A 21,998-nucleotide genomic window follows, 5' to 3' on the forward strand; every position below is an offset into this window, starting at 1 on the left:
TTGCTTCTTTTTTGTTTGGAGCTGTGTAGCAAGCCCAACATTTTCCTCTGTGGTTTTGGTGCCAGGGCTTGATGGTTACATCTCTGAGCACGCAGTGGCTCACCAAAGGGGTATTCACCCCATGGCCAAGAGCAAGCAATAGAGCCCGTGAAAATCTGGCTTCTCGTCCAGGACTGTGATGTTCCCAGGTTCTCAGCTTCCTTCTTAGACCCTGGGCCTCTAATAGTTGCACTGCCAGCCACAACACTCTGCCAGAAGCCTGCAGGCTGTTTGGAGTGGCAGTGAGGGCTGAGGGTTGGGGCAGGTTTGTTGCCTGTGTTCAGCAAGACAAAGGGCACACAGGCATAGCAAAGATGCTATTCCCATCACAGGCCCGGACAAGTGTGGAGAGGGCCACTTTTAACTACTTGTTCTTGTTGGAAAGCTGTCCCCTCCTTGGCTGATGGCTGGCTGCTGCTTGCTGCCTGCTGCTGGGCACAAGTGCTTCCCTCCCTTCCTGAGTCAGCTGGTTAAGGTCTCATTGCAGTCCAAAGATGTCAGGTCTTTATTGGGATTACCAGGTTGTCCCCTGGGGTCTGGCAAGAGACTAAATGTCCCTCTATCAACCACCTTTGTCATAACATGAACCTTTCTAGGGCTCAGGGTTCCTACAGGTCCACAGGGGCTCGTGGGACTATAATGAACCCATTTCTTTTGCTGGGCAGCTCTGGTTTGAACCAGTCATTCCTGAATCATTTCATCTCTTGGGCCTGGGGGACGTGAAAGAACTCTGCAATTAATTTGGTTTGGATTTAATCACCTTATCATACTTTTCTTTTTATAGCTTAAACTTTGGAACAAATACCGAGTCTCCAACATTCCATCGCTAATATTCCTAGACGCCACCACAGGGAAGGTTGTGTGCAGGAATGGGCTCCTGGTGATCCGAGATGATCCGGAAGGTAAGGCTTGGGTATGCCCGACTCCCCCACCTCTCTGCTCTAGCCCCTCCTGGACCTCAGTACTAATGAAGTAAAGTAGGTTTACATGGCTAGAGAATATTGTCTTGATAAAATTACTGTATTCTCCAGGTCATGGTTAAGAGTTTTAAAGACTCAGAATTTCCCTCCAGGGGACATTAATTCTTGGTCCAAAGCAGATGGGATCAGGGAAGGAATGTTCAGCTCTGAGGACTGGGGAGGCTGTTGGGAAGCAGCAAGAACCCAGCTACCAACACTAGTGTTATTTCAGCATCCGCAGCCGCCTTAGCAAGAAGGGGTCTGCTCACTGTGTGTGTGTGTGTGTGTGTGTGTGTGTGTGTGTGTGTGTGTGTGTGTGTGATTCCTCTTTAAAAATACCATTTATCTGGGTATGGTGATATGTACCTTAAATCCCCAGCACTCAGGAAAACAGAGACAGATGGATTTCTAAGACCAACCTGGTCTACATATCAAGTTCCACACTCGCCAGGGATACACAATGAAACCCTGTCTCGATGGAAACAAAAAATATGCACAGAAAGGAGAGGGCTGAAGGCCCAGGAGGCACCTCCTGCCAAGCCTGATAGCCTGGGCTCTACTTCTAGAACCACCATGGTGGAAGGGAGAGAACCAACTTCCTCAAGCCGCCCTCTGACCTCCACATACACGAGATAGAAGTAAATAAAAAGTAAAACCCTTTACCAAAGGGTTCCAGGATGTGCAGCAGGCACTTTTGCCTGTCTGGCAATCCCACTGGCTCTCCCCAGTGAGTTCTAATGTGCATTTGCAGTTAAGAGTTGTGATGGGGCAGGATGGAGCTGAATCCCTCCTCGGTAGTACTAAGGCAGAGGACTAGACCTCCTAGATCCTGTCCTCCATTGGTGTGGGAACAGCAAGACTTCAGAGTTTCAGGTTTTTCAGATTTGGGGATGTTTGCATATATATCTTACCAGATGAACATTCTTTTTTTTTTTCCCAAGACAGGGTTTCTCCGTGTAGCCCCCCCTGGCTGTCCTGGAACTCACTCTGTAGACCAGGCTGGCCTTGAACTCAGAAATCCGCCCTCTTCTGCCTCCCAAGTGCTGGGATTAAAGGTGTGCGCCACCACTGCCAGGCAGAAACTTTTTGCTTTTATTTATTTATTTTCCTTTTGAGCCAAGATTTTACTGTTTGCCCAGGCTACCTTGAAACTTGCTATGTAGCCCAGAGTGCTCCAATCTGTGCCGTTTCCTGTCTCAGCCTCTCAAGTGCTGAGTCCTGAAATCTGAAATTTCATGACTGTCAAAAAACAGTTTGAATCTGCCAGGTGGTAGTGGCGCATGCCTTTAATCTCATCATGTGAAAGGCAGAGGCAGGAGGATCTCTGTGAGTTGAGCAAGTTCCAGGACAGCCAAGATTACACAGAGAAACCCTGTCTTGAATGCCTCTCCCCACCCAAGTTTGGATTTCAGGAGGATTCAGAATGTTCCACCGTGTCACCCAGCAAAGTATCCATCTCTGTATTGTTCTCTTGGCCTCAGGGGTGAGTGCTCTGACTTGCCTGGTGCAGTTTAAGTCCCAGTTCCTGATGGCCTTGCTCATGCTGACCTGACGGCCAATGGCTGTGTACTGGGAAGTCTCCCCAGAACACCTTCCCTCTTGCTCTGGAGGAATAGAGTTAAAAGGTCTCCACTGCTGCTTTACTGAGTCAACTGGAGGATTCATACCTGGTCTCTCTCTCTCTCTCTCTCTCTCTCTCTCTCTCTCTCTCTCTCTCTCTCTCTCTCTCTCACACACGCACACACACACACACACACACACACTCAGAGCTGGATCTGGTAGTGCATACCTGAAGCCCCAACATTCTGGAGGCTAAGAAGATTCTGAGTTCAAAGCCAACTTGAGCTACTCTCAAAAAATGGAAATCAAGGCCATTGTGGTAGTGCACATCTTTTTCTTTTCTTTTCTTTTTCTTTTTCTTTTTCTTTTTTTTTTTTTTTTGGTTTTTCGAGACAGGGTTTCTCTGTATAGCCCTGGCTGTCCTGGAACTCACTTTGTCAACCAGGCTGGCCTGGAACTCAGAAATCTGTTTGCCTCTGCCTCCCGAGTGCTGGGATTAAAGGTGTGCACATCTTTAATCCCAGTACTCGGGAGGCAGAGGCAGAGAGGCAGAGGCAGGTGGTGCTCTCTAAATTAAGGCCAGGCTGATCTACTTCCTGAGATCCAGGTTAGTCAAAGATACATAGTGAGAACTTAGAGAGAAAAAACAACAAACCAGAGACAGATACAGAGAGAGATTGAGATTTCCTGTATAGAAGGATTGCCGTTTATAAGTATCAGAATATTTTGAGCTCACACCCCACCCACTCCCAAGATCATTAACATGGCCAGCCCAGCAACCAGACTCCATAGAGTTTTGTATTCTCTGGTTTCCGGGTGGGCTTGGCCACCTGCATTTTTAACTGGACTCTCATCCCTGGCCCCTCAGGCGATTTTGAGGCAGTGGGCCGTGGACCACCCTGTGAGAAAATAATGTGTTGAGCTGGGAACATGTTAGTTTCTCTCCCTGATGGGAGTCCAAGTGTCATCAAAATGCTGACCATCTGGGTTTTGTGGATTTTCATTTTTATTATACTTCGGTCCTTTCCCTAGGCCCCAACCCTGGCCTGTTGCTTTAGAATCTCTAAGGGTGTGGCCCAGCAGCATTGAACTTGAAAAATCCCACAGTGGGTTCTAACATGCATTCAGGGCTGGGAACCGTGTGGCTGCAGGTTGAAAATGGATTGCTATCTGAGTGTGATCCAACATAGGTACAGCAGACCCAGACATGTCTGTCAGTCACCGAGGTGGTCTGCTCTGGCCTGGTCTCTCCATTCTTGTTTCTGCATCTAGAGAGAGGCCTTCTCATCCCCTGGGCCCTGCCTAGGAGGTAATGAGGCTATCTGTGCCACAGTTGAGTTTTCCTTTTGTTTTTCATTGTTTTAGATTATATTTTCTTTTTGTTTCTGTTTTTTGTTTTTTGCTCTTTCAAGACAGAGTATCACTTTGTATAGCCCTGGTTGTCCTGGAACTCACTCTGTAGACTAGGCTGCCCTCAAACTAACAAAGATCTCTGCCTCCTGAGTCCTGGGGTTAAAGGCATGAATCACAACTACCCAGCTTTTAAATTATATTTTTAAAAAACTTACTGTGGAGCAGGTTGTGGTGGCGCATGCCTTTAATCCCAGCACTCTGGAGGCAGAAGCAGGGAGATTTCTGAGTTCAGAGCCAGCCTGGGCTACAAAGTGAGTTCCAGGACAGCCAGGGCTATACAGAGAAACCTGTCTCGAAAAAAAAAAAACCAACCAAACTAACAAAAAAATCTTACAGTGTGTGTGTTTGTGTGTGTGTGTGTGTGTGTGTGTGTGTTGGCACACACATGCCCCAGCATAGGTGTGGTGATCAGAGGATGCTCCTTCAGAATCTCTTCTCTCCTTCCTTTACACATCCCAGGGGCCTGGCTCTAGACACCTACTCATGGAAGGGACTCCCTAGGTAGCCAGAGTTCTTTTGTTTCTGCATTGGTTGCAGATCCTATGGCTGAGCTCATAAGTTCTGTATGGTGACACAATTGTGCCTAGAGTTCTGGAGACTCCCAGGTCCCAGGCCGTCCTAAAGAGCCTTGACGTTCACACCCTCTGTGGCCTATCTGTTTCAGGTCTGGAATTCCCTTGGGGACCTAAACCCTTCCGGGAAGTTATTGCGGGGCCCTTGCTTAGAAATAACGGGCAGTCGCTGGAGAGCAGCAGCCTGGAGGGGTCTCACGTGGGAGTCTATTTCTCTGCACACTGGGTGAGTGTTTGGCCTCTCCTGGGTTTAGACAGAAGGGAACAGCAGAGTCACCTCTGTGCTTGAGGACTTGGCCTCTGGGCTGGGAGGCTCTGGTGGAAGTTCCCTGGCCTTGCCTTTCCTTGCTTGTTGATGACAGAAAATGCTCATGCTGTCAGTGATGATGGCAACCAGGATACAGCCTCTCCTTAGCCATCTATCCACCTAGACAGGATTTCTCAGGCTCCGAAAGCGGAGGGATCTCTTTGCCGCCTCCTGCAGGTAGCCTAGGCTGGGCCTCGGCTGTGCATACTGATTACCTTGAAGAGACAAAAGCTTACTTCTGTCTCTCAGATAAATTGGGTTTGGCCATCCCAGACCTACCCAGGTCTTCTCACCTGGCGTCCATTGGCAAATGGCTAGAGGTAGAGAAGACATGTCACATGGCAAGGGCTCTTGTCTTTCAGTGTCCACCCTGCCGAAGCCTTACCAGAGTGCTGGTGGAATCCTACCGGAAGATCAAGGAGGCAGGCCAGGAGTTTGAGATCATCTTCGTTAGTGCAGACAGGTACGATGTGTCCTTGAAGGGTGGGCTTACACCACTTTTCCAGTAACGGCTTACACAGGTGTCTTTGCCTCATATGTCTTCCTCAGTGTAGGCTGTGGAGAAGGGTCGGGGAAGATAGCTCTAAGATATTAGCTGAGGTAAACCTTCCTGCAAACACTGAGGCCCTTCCCAGTGCACTGTAGTGTCAGTGGAAATCAAGATGCATTTTTGGTTCAGCTTTCTAGATTGTGAGGGAAATACAGGGCGGAGGATGGAGACTGGCACCATGTGACTGTGTGTTTGCATGGATCTGGTCATGTACTTTGTCTAGGACTTCATCAATGCACGTGGATAAGAAATCACATAAGCAAGGAGTGTAGTTTCCCAGGGCCCTGTCCCTCTAAGCCTCGGGTGTCCCCGCTTCTCCTCATTCCATCTCAAGAAGCAGTCTTCAGCTTAGAAACCCCAGCCAAGATTCAGACTGAGAGAGCAGGAGCTTCTACTAGGCCCTGGTCACAGAAGACTCTCAAGATGCCACACTGCAGCTTTGACATCGTACTTCCTGTGCTGTCTGTTGTCTCATGGCCCCAACCCATAATTCCCTGTCTCAGTGCAAGGGACCTGAGACCAGCTTGAAGACCTCTAAAGCTTTGTTTTAAACAGCACCACTTTTATTGAAACACAGCTTCTATATAAATAAATTGCATCTGTTTTGGGTTTTTCCATCCAGTGAGCTCTGCCCTATGTGTTTACTGTGTCATTATTGTCACCCAATCAAGATACAGAGCATTTCCATCACTGCAAGGTTCCTTTGTGCCTTCCCTGGTCATTGTACATAGCTCAGCCCTAACGTGCTTTCTATAACTAGAGCATATTCTCTTTCCCTGTTGCTTCTCAGTGTATAGTCATAGGTGTAGGCTTGGTGCCTACTGTGTAGTTCCTTACACACCACACATACACAGGGAACACAACTGTGGTGTGTGTCCAGGCCTGCTGTAAAAGTCAAATGTGGTGGGGCTGGAGAGATAGCTCTGTGGTTGAGAGCACTGACTGCTCCATCAGAGGACCAGAGTTCTCACTCTAGCACCTACACCTCTAGGGAGCAGCTCACAAACACCGAACACCCATAACTCTAGCCACAAGGGGTCCAGTGTCCCTTCCTGGCTTCCCCCACTCTGCCCCAACCCCTACACAGAAACACACACAGACAAGTGCACACAAATCAAATCAAGTCTTTACCAAAAAAAAAAAATCAAATGTGTCCACGCTGATGTTGTATTGGGCATAGGTAAAATTGGTAGGAAGCATGGCCTGGCTGTCTTTTTAGTTTGGGAGCCACCTGGTGGATGGAGTCATTTGCTTCTTGATGAGCAGCTTGGGGCCAGAGGAGCTAGGCTAGGAACCCCAACCCGATAGGAGCCAGTACAACTTGATAATATGGGGAAGGACCAAGTGGAGATGCACACAGGGTGAAGACATTTTCTCCGCCTCTTTCTGCAGGTCAGAGGAGTCTTTCAAACAGTACTTTAGTGAGATGCCGTGGCTCGCTGTCCCCTACACTGATGAGGCCCGGCGGTCTCGTCTCAACCGACTGTATGGAATCCAAGGTAGGAGTCCCAGGCCTGGACTCTTGTGCGGCCTGGATGGAAACCTGCCCACCTGGGCTCTCCACAGCCCTGGCCTCCTTTTAGGCAGAGAAAGAACATCTCAGAAACAGAGCATGGGAGGCAGGGGCAGGCGGTGTGTTAGTTCTATGCCAGCCTGAGCTACATGGGGGACTGTTTCAGAAGGACCAAAGCCAACAAACAAACAAACAAACAAACAACTAGGCTTTGCTTTTGTGAGTGTTCATGTTCCTGACATTGGGCCAGGCAGTCGTGGCGCATGCCTTTAGTCCCAACACTCAGGAGGCAGAGATGGGTAGATCGCTTTAAGTTTAAGGCATGTGTCTACAGAGTAAGTTCTAGAACAGCCAGGGCCACACAGAGAAACTCTGTCTCAAAAAATTGAAACAAAAACAAAATAATTTTTTTTTTAAAATTTGGGGGCTGGGGACTGGAGAAATGGCTCAGTGTTTGAGGGGTTGACTGCTCTTGCATATCTTGCATAGGGCCTGGTTCATTTCCCAGAATTCATGTCATGAGGCTCATGTCGACCTGTAACCTCAGCTCCAGGAAGTCTCACAGCCTCTTCTAGTTTCCTTGGGTGTACACACACACACACACACACACTCACTCACATACACACAAATACACACACACACGTGTAAACATACACAAGCACACACACATACTTTTTAAAGTAAAATAAATCGTTTTTTAGGTTTTTCGAGACAGGGTTTCTCTGTGTAGCCCTGGCTGTCCTGGAACTCACTTTGTAGACCAGGCTGGCCCTGAACTCAGAGAGATCTGCCTGCCTCTGTCTCCCAAGTGCTGGATTTAAAGGCGTGCACCATCAACGCCTGGCTCTTGGGGTGAATTTTATGGTGTGTAACATGGCTGGCACCTCATTACAGTGATTGCGTTGGAGGTTTGGGTGGGGTGGGCTTGTTGTTTTAAGTACTTGTTCTGGTAGGAAGAGCTACTTCTCATCTCCTTTCCTAGTGGCTCTGACATGACTGGCCCGTGAAGCACATACTGCCTAGTCCCTAGACCAGAGCTCTCTCCCAGGCCCCTTGTCAGACAGACTAAAGGGGAACCTTGGGTTCTATCACTTGGGGTGCTTGAGCCTCTGTTCCTCCTCTGCAAGTCACACATGATGAACCTCTGACAGAAAATCGCTAAGAGCCGGGCGGTGGTGGCGCACGCCTTTAATCCCAGCACTTGAGAGGCAGAGGCAGGCGGATTTCTGAGTTCGAGGCCAGCCTGGTCTACAGAGTGAGTTCCAGGACAGCCAGGGTTACACAGAGAAACCCTGTCTCGAAAAACAAGAAAGAAAGAAAGAAAGAAAGAAAGAAAGAAAGAAAGAAAGAAAGAAAGAAAGAAAGAAAGAAAGAAAGAAAGAAAGAAAGAAAGAAAGAAAGAAAAGAGAGAGAGAGAGAGAGAGAGAGAGAGAGAGAGAGAGAAAAGAGAAGAAAGAGAAGAAGAAAGAAAAGAAAGAAAAGAAAGTCACTAAGAAGTGATAGAGATGAAATGCTTCTTCCATGGGAGTACGTGCATGTGCGTGAGTGTGTGTGTGTGTGTGTGTGTGTGTGTTGCACTCCTACTACCTTTTAGTTGAAGACATTTCCACAAAGAGTCAACCACCAGATTTGCAATGCAGTGATGTTCAGAAAGAAAGAATATCGCAGAACAAACTAGATGCTCGCTTTGTCAGATGAGCACCCCTCCACCCACCCAACCCCCCACGCTGCCCTGTCTAGCCAAATGGGCTCTTTCTTGGGGAAGTACTTGACTGGCAGTTCCAGAGTTAAACTGGAAGGTAGGTGCTTGCTTAAGTTCCATCCCTGCACTACAAAAATAAATAGAAATATATGGGGTTGTGCCTTGACTTTTCCACCTGTGGGATTGAGTTTCCTTGCTCTGAAAGTGACTCAGTGTTCTACCTAAAGGAGACGTGACTGTCTCTTTGTTCAGTGGACAAGAGGTTTCTTCCAGCATCACAGTGTTCAAGGCCATGCCACAGTCTCCCTAGCTTGTGACTAAAGGCCTTTCAAGCCACTACAGTCAAGACACACTGGTAGGCTGGTTGAGAGCCAGGGCTCTCCTGCGTTTAGACTTTGTTGTCCGTCAGTGCTAGCCTCTTCTGATGACGATGGGTTTTTCCTTTTTGCCTGTGTTAGGCAGTGGTTCATGGCTGTGATGCTGTTTCTAGCAGACACAGCTTGAGGAAGGACGGATTTGCCATGGGTCTCAGCTTCAGAGTCCCTCAGTTCTCAGCTTGATGGCTCAGGAGGCACGGGGGATGGGGCGATGCTGACGCTCTGCAGACTTCTGCCCTTTCTGCACTTTATTCTGTCCTGGCCATAGCCCATGGAATGGTCCATGCACATTCAGAGTGAGTCTTCTCCCTTAGCTCGTCCTCTGTAGAGATGCCCTTACAGATCCCGGCAGAGCTGTGCTCCATATCTCCTAGGTGACTCCAGACCCAGTCAGGCTGGCCCTGAAGACAGCCTCACTCCCCTTTAGCAACATAGGGACATCTGAGTTTTTGAGAATTCCTGTTTCTCACTCAGCAGTGAGTACAGATAAACACATCTTTAAAGACATAACAATAAGAAATTAAAAAAGAAGGAATCCAATTTATAGGGATTTATCCATAGGAAATTATCTCATAGCACCACATAGAAGCTGACCTCCAGCAGGTGGTAATGTGCAGTATTATTCAAGTATTATAGTTAGTGTATGTATGTGGGTATTTTACCTATGTGTGTCCGTGTACAACATATGTGCTTGGCACCTTCTGAGGCCAGAAGAGGGTACCAGATACTATGGTTGTGAGTCACCTGTGGGTGTTGGGAATCAAGTCTGGGTCCTCTGCAGTCACTGACAGTGCTTTTCATTGCTGACCTCTCTCTCTCTCTCTCTCTCTCTCTCTCTCTCTCTCTCTCTCTCTCTCTAGTCCCTTGGTTGTTTTCTTCTGAGGCAAGGTCTCACTCTACAGCCCAGGCTGGACTGGAATTCACTCTACAATCCAGGCTGTTCTAAATCTTTTCTGACTTCAACCTCTCCACCTTCCTGGTCCTAAGATGACACAGAACACAACACTTTTTAAATTTTGAAACAAAGTCTCATTGTGTAGAGTTGCCTAGCCTGGAACTGGCTCTGTAGACCAGTACTTGCGTACTTGCAGTAACAGTCTCCTGCCTCTCATGCTGCCATGCGGTACCTGGGTGATGGAGTGGTTTTACAGAGAAGCTCTGGGAGTATTTCCTGGGCTATATCCAGACTGAGCTGGCTCCACCTGGCCTTTGGACCCGAAAGGGCTGGGTGGGGATGACAAACCAACAGCCAGCTCCACTCCCCGGCTCTCTCTCCTCCTGTGGTGCCCTCCCCGAAAGTCTTCCTTTGCTCAGAGAGCCTAGGAAAGGATGGGAGCAGCTGGCAAAGCTCAGAAAAACTCAACTGAGATCAGAAAGATGGGGCCTGGACCAAGTTGGACTTGTCCAGAAGACCCAAGAGCTACCCAGTGTGCACCAGGAGAGCTGCATAGCCATGTTCCTATAAACCCAGAAACCAACTGTCAGTCAAGAGTGGAGCAGCTCTGTCTGCAGGCACAGTCAAGCTGTCCATCAAGAGGGGCAGATAGGCCAGGCAGCGCGATTAGGCCATGGAGCGCTTCCCAGGCCTGGAAATAACCAACTAGATATGAATGTTAGTGGGGACACATTTCAAACCATCATGTGAAGGAAAAAAACTCAAGACGGAAAATTACATTATGACAGACAGCATTTAAAGTATGCTTCTAAAAGACAAGCCAAGGAAGTGATACATTATTCATGGGTTCATATACATGCAGGGAGATACGGAAGTGGCTTATGAAGTTACGCAGTGAATGTATGGTGGTGATTCCCCCGGGAGAAGGAAGGCAGAGAGTGAAGGCCTTGTGTTTGTCTCTAATGCTTCCATTGCCCTCCCTCCCTCCCTCCCTCCCTCCCTCCCTCCCTCCCTCCCTCCCTCCCTCCCTCCCTCCCTTCCTTCCTTCCTTCCTTCCCTCCCTTCCTTCCTCCCTTCCTTCTTTCTTTTGAAAGTTGGGTGTGCTGAGGAGTGTTCACAGAATCTGGATTCTATTCTAAATATCTGAACAAAGCCCATCTTCCTGGTATAACTGCATGAGTGTTTATTATGTTATTCCCTGGTTTTTTTTTTTCCCCTATCTTTTTTCCCTTCTTTTTATGTGCTCACAATTAAGTGCAACAAACAGAACAGAGCAGCAAGGTCACTCGGTGGATTCCCAGGCTGCCCCGGCCGCCCTCTGCCAGCAGACAGGCAGTTCTACGCAGAGGCGCCAGAGTTCTGAATGCAGAGGTTTGTCTGCAAAATAAACGCCTGGCTACTTGCTCTCTACTGACTGAAAAGACACAAGCTCTGAAAATGTCGATTTTATATTTACAGAGTGCTTCAAGTACATTTTCTGAAGGAAGTTAAGGAAGTGGGCAAAGCAAGGGGCAGAGAAGGGAGGGGAGGGGGAGGAGGGATGCAGGGAATGGAGGGCAGAAGAGACAGTGAAAGATAGATTGAGCAAGAGAGAGAGGAAACAGAAAGCTCTGTGTTGGGGACAGCAAGAATCCACACTATAGCCGCCCAGCCGGAGCCCCCTTCTACCCTCCCACAGGCTGGGCATGACAGAGAGAGAGGAAGGACAAAGCTCCTGGGTCCCTTGCCCAAGATGGAAGGGCCCCTAAGCCTCCTTGCGAAAGAACAGGGTGTTCTCCAATACTCTTGAGAAGCCCGGGTTACTTAGACAATGGCTAATGAGATTTGCCTTTTGCCAAGTGTGTCTAAATGGTTCCCTTAGAAAGGCATTTTTAAACAGCTTACAGGGCCACACATTTCCCAGTCTGCACAAAGCACTGGTAGCAGGGAGGCCTTGCAGGGAAGCAGGCTTTTTCAGGGAGACAAAGGAGATGGAGGGAAGCCAAATGCCAAATCCTTGGTGAGCCAGGGTGGCCCTGTGACCACTACAGTTTCACACAACCCTGGGGCTCAGTCCTGGGCACCTAAAGGGAGCCAGCCAGTGACCAGGCCCTGGCCGCTGCTGGACTCTGGTCCCCCTAGCTTAAGGCAAACTTGTCCTTAAGACCTGCAGCAGGTAGCAGGTCTAGCTTCCCTGTGACAGGGTGACCCACTCCCTATGACATCTCAAATAACTGTGTTAGCATTTGGTAAGGCCACTCTGGAGGAAGAAACTCGGGTACACGGGCACGCTGGGCCTAGATCCCAGACACTCAGAGAACATGTTCCCTTTGCATTATATGTTCTCAGTCAATCTGGCCAAGACAGTAGGGAGGACCAGGTGACTGTCAGATCATCTCTCCCCACCCCACTCCCTGGTGCCCTTGGGTTCTGATTTTCATCTTATGTTCATCCACATATTACATCGATTAAAATTCCAAGTTCTTCATACCTCGTTTCCTATCTTACTCTACAACTGTTTGCACTTTTCTGAGTCCCCTTTGGCCACTGCCCACATGACTTACACAGAGCTGTGATGCACATGCAGCCCTGTGCCAGCCGGGGGTTCCTCTTAGCACTGTTACAGCACTTTCCAGTTAACTGTGTCCTCCGTGGTCACCATTGCTACCACCTCACAGTATTGTGCCCTACAGTGTGCCTTGGCTTGCACTTCCTGTTCCAGGATGTCCTCCTTCAGTTTCTCCTCCTGCCTCCCATTGGTCTTTGGGGACTGGAAGCCCCTAACGATGCCGATGCCGCCAACTGGGTACAAATGGAGGTAGCTAGGTGCTACTCCTCCTGGCTCCTTTCTTCCTCAAGTGCCTGGACCAATTCAGCTTCTTTGTCCCACACCTACCCTCCCATCCCCAAACGGTTCCCTTAGCAACAGAGAAACAATGGAACTAAACTGTGGGATGGCCTCTATGGGTTATTTTCAAGTTGTTCTAAACCACTTAGGTATCATCCCTCGGCAGAAGGGGTTTGGCACTGGCTTTTCAGGCCTTGTCCTTTCCCTGTGCTTTGGAGGAGATAGGGGAGGGGACTCTGACACTGATAGATACTCTAGCTCCTTAAAGCTGAAGACGCAGGCTGAATCTTCTTTGGGAATGGGGGCATACATGTAAGCTTGGGATGAGGCAGGTGACAGAGCCCTGACCTCTTCTTGCTTGGCACACATTACTGTTGGTGGGACTCTCCCTCACATCCCCCATTCTTCAGCCTGGCTTGAGGTTTCTGACTCTGCTCCAAGGCTCCCACCTTCTGTGCCTCTGCCTTCTCAGTAAGAACTTTTTCAAACACGAGAGGATTTATAACATTTGGCTATCACATACAGAACACATACAGTATGCCCAGTCCTCTGCTGAAACATTTTACATTCCCATCTTCTTATTTCTACCCATTATTGAGTAAGATAGAATCTGACATCCCCATTTGGCAGAAGTTAGGGACTGCAGGATCTTCCTTAAAACTCTGAGAACCAGCACCTATCCCCAACCGTCCCAGATGGCTTTGCTGGGAAACAAGTCTGGGCCGGGCGAGATAAGCTCTTTGTTCCTGCAAGAAGCCCCCTCACTGGTGTGGTATGGAAGGTATTTTGCATGACTGCATTGGTGAGAAATTTGCTGTTCCCTTGAAGTTTCTTTAGGCTTTACCCAGTTTTCTCTGCAGTATTGACTTTGGGAAGGGACCGCATGCTGAGGAGGAGAATGGGGTGATGACACTCTCAGCCTCCTCTGTCACCTCTCTGGGGAGGGAAGAGGAGAGAGGAAAATAGCTTGGCAAACTGGTTCTGGAATGTTCCTGGCCCCAGCCAGGTGCTGAGAGAGTCCTTGGCAAAGGAGATAGAGCCACAGCCCTTGCAACAGGCAGGCCAGTGTTTCTATCCCATTGAGACTGGCAGGGTGGTCTTATGATGGTCCTCACAGCCTGTCAGGATGACTAAGTAGCAACTATGTTGTGCCTGGCAGAGCAGAGGTAAGCTCCCTTCTCCATACACCCTCTGGTTCTGCAGCAGACACCCTTCGAGGGTTCTAAGGTCAAATCCAGGGTCCCCTGAAGGGAACAGTGTCCCTGGGAGCATAGATACTCTTCAGCTCCAGGTCTGATTGGGTGTATTCATGAAGTCACACTCCTGACGCTGCCCTGTCCCTGTGGCCCTTATCTCCTTGGATTCCCACTCACGAGCTCTGGTGCTCAAAGGACTGAATCCAGGAGAGGACCTTTTAGTTTTTCATAGCCGAGGGAACAGAGTGGAAAGAGACTGGCCAGAGAACCTGTGCCTCTGTGGAGTAATCAGTGGGCTCCCTGGCAGCCAGCTTGAGTTCTTATGGTCCTGTCCTGGTCCCTGCAAGACTCAAGGGAGCAACGTATCCCTCATGGAAACAGAGGAACTAGACTCCCTGGCTGGCAGACTTGCAGTCTCCTCCCAGAGCTCTGTGCCTGTCTGTCCATCCTTCCTGCATCCCCATTTAGTCCAGGCTAACAACAGGCCCCCTTGCTGTGTGTAATCATAGCAGTGGCCAGGCTCAGTTTACCCAGTACTCAGGATTGCCCAATTTCAGAAGCACTGGTTCAGATTAAAGGACTGAGCCAATGCTTTTTAGAGATGGGGATGTGGCAGTGTGGATCACCCGTGTGTCCCAAGCTGCCCCATGTGGCCTCTAGCTGAAGGCTGCTCTGACATAAGTCCTGTGTGTGGAGACACAGCCAACATGGGTTCAGGCCTCTGGGGGAGAGGCAGCCGTCAGGACAACTTCCCAGGTCTCCTTCTCCTGTTTAAGACTGAGCTCACCTTTTTCTTTTTCTTTCTTCTTCTTCTTCTTCTTGTTCTTGTTCTTCTTGTTCTTGTTCTTCTTGTTCTTGTTCTTGTTCTTGTTCTTCTTCTTGTTCTTCTTCTTCTTCTTCTTCTTCTTCTTCTTCTTCTTCTTCTTCTTCTTCTTCTTCTTCTTCTTCTTCTTCTTCTTCTTCTTCTTCTTTATGTTTTTGTTGTTGTTGTTGTTGTTTTTCGAGACAGGATTTCTCTGTGCAGTCCTGGCTGTCCTGGAACTCACTCTGTAGACCAGGCTGGCCTCGAACTCAGAAATCTGCCTGCCTCTGCCTCCCAAGTGCTGGGATTACAGGTGTGCACCACCATTGCCCAGCAAGACTGAGCTCATCTTAAAAAAAAAAGTCCTTGGGAGTCAGGGCCACAGGAGCTGGGTCCTCTCCACCTATTCTCTGACACACCTATCCAGCTACTTCTAGTAAATGTGAACAAAATGGATTCATTTATTCCTTTTGAAGATAGGCCCACCACTGTGTGCCCACTGGGCCCACCGCCGCAGCAGGTTACAAAGCACCAGGGTCACACTTCTCGTACCTCACTATACCCCCCATGGAGATGTAAAATGTCAGTGGAACAAATTACTGACCAAATACTTCAGAACATATAAATATTAAATTTCTCTGGCTTTCATATAAAATCCAGGCTCTGGTCTGCTCCCAAGAGGGGGTACCTGGAGAGCTCTACTGGGGAGGGGACCAGCTACCAGTGGAGAGACAAGTGTCCCCAAAGGTCAGGGCAGAGGCTGACTCTGTGTGAGTGGCAGCTCTGGCCAGAAGAGAAGCAGTGGGGAGTGGGATACAAAGAGCAAGGAGGTGGGAAGCCCACATGCAGCTGTAAACCAGGCTGGGGTGCGCTCCCCACCCCCACTCCATATTCACATGGGGATCTGTACTTAGAGTGCATGCGCTGCATGCAGATGCATGTGCACACCAGGATTGACTGACCCCAAGCCTCGTGCACACTAAATGAGTTTTGGTATCTGTTGTTCTGATCTCTGAGTTTGTCACTCAATTGCTGTTGATGGAGCTGGGATAGAGGGGGGCTCCAGCTCCTTCACAGCATCACCCCAGAGAACTCCAAGGCACCGACTCTCCACACAGAGCCCGAGTGGTTCTGTAGCTGGTCAGCAACTGGGCTTACTTTTAGCCCAGGGCTTTCGGGACCAGACCTGGCCTGGATCCTTACTGTGAGAATGTGAATGTCCCTGATCTGGAAGGTAGGCTCTCCCCTGTCTCAGGACAATGGCCAGCTAAGCTTTGTGACTCTCTTGCAGGCATCCCCACGCTCATCATACTGGACCCGCAGGGGGAGGTGATCACTCGGCAGGGCCGGGTGGAGGTGCTCAATGACGAGGACTGCAGGGAGTTCCCGTGGCACCCGAAGCCTGTGCTGGAGCTCTCTGACTCCAACGCTGTGCAGCTCAACGAGGGCCCCTGCCTTGTCCTTTTTGTAGGTATGGAGCTGAAGGGAAAGTGGAAGGCAGGTCAGAATGGACCTCTCATGGGAGGCAGATAGTATCCCCTGCCCCCAGCCTCTCTCTGCCATTAACTGTGTTGATCTGGGGTCTTTGTCTCCCCAGCAGCCTTGCTTTTGACCCCGATGATTTATTCATGGCTATCCCCCTGCAGGCGGTGGTCTGGAGCAGCTACTGCTCCTGCTGCCAGCTGGGCAACAGGTCAGGCAGGAAGATGCCCCCCCTCCCCCATGAACAGAACCTTTGTTGGGAAGGGAGATGGGGAGGGTGTTGCTTGCATAGCAGCTGTAGGGGGTGGGGCCCCCTCGGGCTAAGGCTCATCCAGGCCTGCTGCCACTTTCCTATGCTCTAATGAGCAATTCCAGGGAGCCACTAGAGCTGACCTGGCTCTACCAGGTGGAACCCCACTCCTTCACCCTCAGAAGCTATGTCTCTTGGCTAAGTAGAAAGATAGGAAAGGTCCCTGCAGACTGTGACATGACTCAGGATGCTTTCGCCACCCATGGCTAAGGAGGACCTGGAGAGTACCCTCAGCACCCTGCTACATTCTCTGGGGTCTGGTTTCGGGACCCTAGCATCAGAGCTGATAAGCAGACTGGGCCAGTCTTGGGTAGGAAGGCCTGTCACAGAGAAGCAGTCTTGAAATTTTTTCCCTGTGGGGTTGTCTTGCCTGCTGCAGGTTCTCACACCCACATACTGGGCCCTGTTTGGAAAGAGCTCTGAACCTGGGGACAATTAGGGACCTTTTGGCCTTCTCCAGAAATGTGGAAACCAAGTCCCTGAGAAGCAGGACAAGCTGGATAGTGAATTAGATGAAGGTGTCCCCAGAGATTGTGTCTGGTCACCATGAGCCTCTTGGGCAGTATGGCACTTGTGGGTAGACTCCTGTATCCTCGGTGTGCCTCTTGAGGATGCTGTGCTGACTCCTGACCACAGGCTTCAGCAGCCTCAGCCTCGTGTGGTTATTCCTCATGTTCTCCTGCAGGGCGTCCCAGGCAGGCTGCCTACCAGGTGGCTTTGGAGCAGGTGTGGAGTCCCACCACCACCAGAGCTGCAGAAGGGACCACAGTCCTTGGTTCTGTGACTGGGAGAACACTCCTAGGGGCTCAGGTGTAGGCATGGGAGCAGCAACCTATACAAGCCCTGTATAGGTTTGTGAAGAACCTCATGACAGGCGCTGCATGCTGGTGGGGAGGGTCCGACCTGCTCACTGAGCCTGTTTGTGTCTAGTGAGCCCAGTATGTCTCAGGCCCAGGACTCAGGTCCATCCCTGGTCACTGCGATTTGACAATTTAGAGCTGCCTGTCCTTCTTTTTCTGTTCCCCTGTCACAGACTCTGAGGACGACGGAGAGTCCGAGGCAGCCAAACAGCTGATCCAGCCAATAGCTGAGAAGATCATTGCCAAGTACAAAGCCAAAGAAGAGGAGGCACCACTGTTGTTCTTTGTGGCAGGGGAGGTGAGTGCAGAGGACAGGCCTGGCGTCCTGGCCAGGCTGGTAGCGGGTACATGCAGGATATGAGTGATCTAGGCTTCTGGAGGTCTGAAGGGACCTCTGGGTCTGAGCTGATTGTGCCACACGCAGATGTAAAAGGAAAAGGTATGTCCTTAGTCATCAGAAACCACTTCCTATCCCTTCTGTATCCCCCCCCACCCTTCCTTCTCACTCAGCAGCCCTCAGAACGTTAGGAAACCCTCCCGGGGAGAGAGAGCAGCAGCACAGACATCCTTGCTCCCATCCGCGCTGCTGGATCAGAACCAGCCCCCGCTTTGCATAGTACCAGCCTGGCTAGTCCCACTGTGCCAGCCTGCAACACGGGCTTAGCCATCACAGGGATCCCGACTTAAAACACAGCTGAAGACACTTGGGGAGGTTGGAAATTGCTGCTGTTCCCCATCTGTTGCTCTCAAGGCCTAGTTCTTGACAGCCCTCACTGTGCCAGACTGAGCAGGGGACATCCCCAGGGTCAGATGATGGCAGGTGCCCGGCCACCCTGAAAGCCTGGGAGGCTGCATCCTACAGGCACCTGCATTCTGCAAGATGGCCGTGCTCGGCTGCGCAGGCGCTCTCCTGGCTCCTTCTGCACATGCTCATTGCCTCTCTACCCCACCCCAGCACCCCTCTGAGGTTCACATCAACAGACTCTATGAGGCCACCCCCCCCAGCTTTTCCTGCCCAGGTCAGAACCTCCAGTTGGTCAGAGCCTGTACACTGGATCCCAAGAGAAGGACAGGAAGACAAACAAGAGAGGCCAGACAGCCTAAGCCACCCATTCATCGACTCCTCAGTAACCACCCCTGGTTGCCCTGCTGGGCCCCTTGCAGGCAGCCCCAGTTGCCCTGCCCAGCTCTGGGGTGGAGGGGAACAAAGAGGGTTCACAGGCTCCTGCAGGGGGGGTTTGAGGGGGTCCCAGCCGCCCCACACAAAGCATAGCAAGGCAGCTCTGCATGTATTAAACTCTAACCCCTGGAGAATAGCTCCTAAGAAAGATGGGTGCAGAAGAGAAAGGCTAGGCTGGGGGCAGGGCGGGGATTCAGGAGCACAGCTGAAAAGCCTTTGCAAGTTCTCTGTCCCCTAGGCGCCTTGCCAGAACTTCACCTGCTGCTCTCCTTTGTTCTTCACCCTCTCACGGGGAACAATACTCACTATCCTGTTTCCTAGATGAGGGACATAGGCTTTAGCAGGGAGGAGGGCTGGGAGCACTGGGGGCTGGTTTCCTCTCTTAGCATCCTAGGTGTTAGGGATGGGATCTGGGCTCCATTGATGTCCCTTGCCAAGGCCACACAGAAAGAAGGTAGCAGAGAAAGAACTGATGGGGTTGCTGTGACTCCAGGGACAGGGCTCTTCCTTTTCTGACAAATGGACCAGTTCATGCCTAGAAGGACAGACAGACTTGGGGGGGGGCTGCCCATGTGTCAGAAAGCTAGGCGGAGTCCCCCATGTCATCATCCATTGCTCCATTGAGGTTCCAGTCAGTCTTGGCAACTGACTTGGTCCAGCCCTCTGTTCTTCCTCTCAGAAGCAAGATAACCTGGCCTGGGGGAGAAGGGAAGGGAGACAGGGAGGTGGGACATGGACATTGATTAACTGAGCTCCCAGCAGTGTGGCCCAGGGCTGGGAGAGTCCTTTTATTCTTGTTGTCCTTTCCCAGTCCTGTCGCTTGGGACAAGCACTGGTTAATCTGAAAGCCTTTGAGAACATTAAAATTCATCTCTCTGGTTTGCTCAGGGGGAGGCACTGGAGCTCTTGGCTTGGTCCAGGCCTCCTGAAGGGATAATATGCACAGTGTTTATCCAGGTGTTTCCCTCTGTTTATTGTGAAGGGTTCTATTAGCCCATGAGGAGGGCTGGACCTGGCAATCCATGCCCAGGATACAGAAGCATCCAGCCTTACAGGAGGCATATGCTATTGTATGAGAAGGGAAGATGTCACTCAGAAACCGTCCTTAGTGTCTGGGGATGTAAATCTATTTGTCTGAGGAACCAGTGCGCATAAGTTTCATGCTTCCTTCTCCCCACCCCTGTTTAGGGCCAGAAAGACCCCAAGCCCTTTCTCTGCTGGGCGACTCAAACCCTTTCATTAGATTTAGAGTGTTATATGTTGTACAGTGTGAAGTCCCATTTCCCACCAGTCTCTAAATGAGGTCTGTCTCCTGAAAGGTCACCTCAAATAGTGGCTCCTCCATAAGAGTTTTTCCTTGTCTTTGGCCCCGTTTGCTTGTTTGGATGAGGGGTGTTTGAGCGGAGGGAACTCACCGGCCCAGCAGCGGGGATTGCATGGCAGGGCACCAGCTTCTTAGACCAACACAGTGGAGTAGCACCCAGGCTGGCTGTGCTTCTCCTGCCTTCATTTCACACAGGGCATGGGAGACAGTAAGCTGTTGTTGAAAAAGATTCCAGAGTTGAAATCCTGACTTAGCCTCAGATAATCCACAGTGGGGCTGCAAAGAATTGAGAACTGGTTGCAAAACCTAGTGATTAGGACTTAAAATTGTACCCTTAAAAGGCAGAGGGCATGTTAAAGTCACTTTCATGCTCATGAAGAAACCTGGCTTGCCTCCTGGGTTGTGGGATGCAGGGGAATTGTTCATCCTTCTCCCTAAGGTAAGGTAGGGTCCTTATCCTTCCGATAGAAGCCCACCACCCCAGTGTGCTGACACTGTCCCTGTCCCATACACTCTAAGGACTGGACTCAGGAGACTCTCTTGTTAAAATGTACTGGTTTTCTTGCCCTTCTGGTAACTTCCAGGATGACATGACTGACTCCCTGAGAGATTACACCAACCTGCCTGAGGCGGCACCTCTGCTCACCATTCTGGACATGTCAGCCCGGGCCAAGTATGTGATGGATGTAGAAGAGATCACCCCAGCCATTGTGGAGACTTTTGTGAATGACTTCCTAGCAGAAAAACTCAAGCCGGAGCCCATCTAGTGGGCTCCGGCCTCCGGAGACAGTATTTAAGACACAGTCTTCTCCCCTTCCTCCCCTCTGCCCTTGGACTTTTCCAGCGTGTCCTGAATCACACAATCCAAGTGTCCAACCTCTGTGGTGCCTTGTTTCTACATTAGCAACTCAGCTAGCACCCATGGGTGTGCATCCTCACGGTGGCAGCAGGTCCCACGGTGTTTGGAGATGGCTTGGGGATCCGTGAGGATGGCATGACCAGCTAGTCCCGAGACTGCCACCTCTCCTGGCTCATGATGGAGGACCTTCCCGGGTCTTCTGCAGAGTGAGCAAGCAAGGACCGTGGATTGAGGCCCTGACTCTGACTCTGGGATCAGTATACACACCCCAAGCCAGAGGGAACTCTCCTGTGACATCTGTACCCATGGGAGTTACAGAGGAAGGGCCATAACCTCAGTGGCCATCAGCTGAGAGCTGTTGGCAAATTTGCTTTGTAAGGACATGATCTTTCTCGGTCTGAGGGAAAACCAGCGCATCAATGGGTTCTTGGGCAGGGGACTTCCAAATCTCTAAGGAACCTTGTGGGTGTTTGTTTTGGTGGGAAAATGAATAGCCGAGCTAACAGTTCATAGAACGCTTACTGTGTGCTTGGTTTCTTCATCTCCCCATCTTTCCTCCTGTACTCTTGGCCATCCCCAGGTTTCTGCTCATACAAAAACCTCCCGCAATCTTGCGATTTCGGAAATGGATTTCCCCCTTGGCCATCTTCCCAAGACTCAGCCCTGAGTTCCCAGAGAAGTGTTGCCCAGCTACCCGGGCTTCTCTGTGGGCTGCTTCTCTGCCACAATCACCTGCAGCCCCTTTCGTGGTCCGTTTTCTTTTCAAACTGGATCCAAAAAGAGATGAGGGTTTTCTTTCCTCTAGGAACCTGCAAAGGGAACTGTGCTCTAGAGAGCAGTGAGGGCACTGGGCATGCCAACTGCAGTCACCCTGACTTCCTCTGCTCTGCCCAGGCAGCTGAACTGACCACAACAGTGGAAATGTCAGCCATGTTCTTAGGGTCTGTGCTTTGGCCTAGGGATTTCCAGGACTTTAAGTCTGTCACAGTCTGGTGTCAGGGACTTCGAAGCATCTGGGCCTCACCCTCAGCTCAACCCAACACTTTACCAGCCCAAACCATTTATTTTGGAAAATGCAGTTGTCTTCCCCCAGCAAGCGTTTGGCACTGCTGTTCCTTGCTGAGTTGGATTGTTGGCTTATAGTTCAGAGGTACAAAATTAGTTGGTAATTACACTATTGGATGTTGCCAGCCTGAAGTGCAATCACCTAGAAAGAAATAATGCAGGCCTCTCTGACCTCACCCTTTGCTTGGGCCTTCCTGCCCTCAGTG

The 21,998-nt window shown here is 50.3% G+C and overlaps 1 protein-coding gene across 1 annotated transcript in view; it reads left to right on the forward strand.

Moving 5' to 3' along the window:
• Nxn (nucleoredoxin) overlaps positions 1–21,232 on the forward strand; it is a 141,823-nt gene extending 120,591 nt beyond the window's left edge. The window contains exons 2-8 of the mRNA XM_021176436.3: positions 824–941; positions 4,636–4,769; positions 5,213–5,313; positions 6,793–6,899; positions 16,004–16,183; positions 17,538–17,662; positions 20,453–21,232. Of these exons, the coding sequence (XP_021032095.1) occupies positions 824–941; positions 4,636–4,769; positions 5,213–5,313; positions 6,793–6,899; positions 16,004–16,183; positions 17,538–17,662; positions 20,453–20,635 (948 nt within the window). The 3' untranslated portion in view covers positions 20,636–21,232. The remainder of the gene's footprint in view (positions 1–823; positions 942–4,635; positions 4,770–5,212; positions 5,314–6,792; positions 6,900–16,003; positions 16,184–17,537; positions 17,663–20,452) is intronic.
• Positions 21,233–21,998: the final 766 nt, after the last annotated feature.

This window comes from Mus caroli, unplaced genomic scaffold, assembly GCF_978045245.1.
Source record: "Mus caroli unplaced genomic scaffold, Mus_caroli_1 scaffold_13, whole genome shotgun sequence".
Classification (NCBI taxonomy): domain Eukaryota; kingdom Metazoa; phylum Chordata; class Mammalia; order Rodentia; family Muridae; genus Mus; species Mus caroli.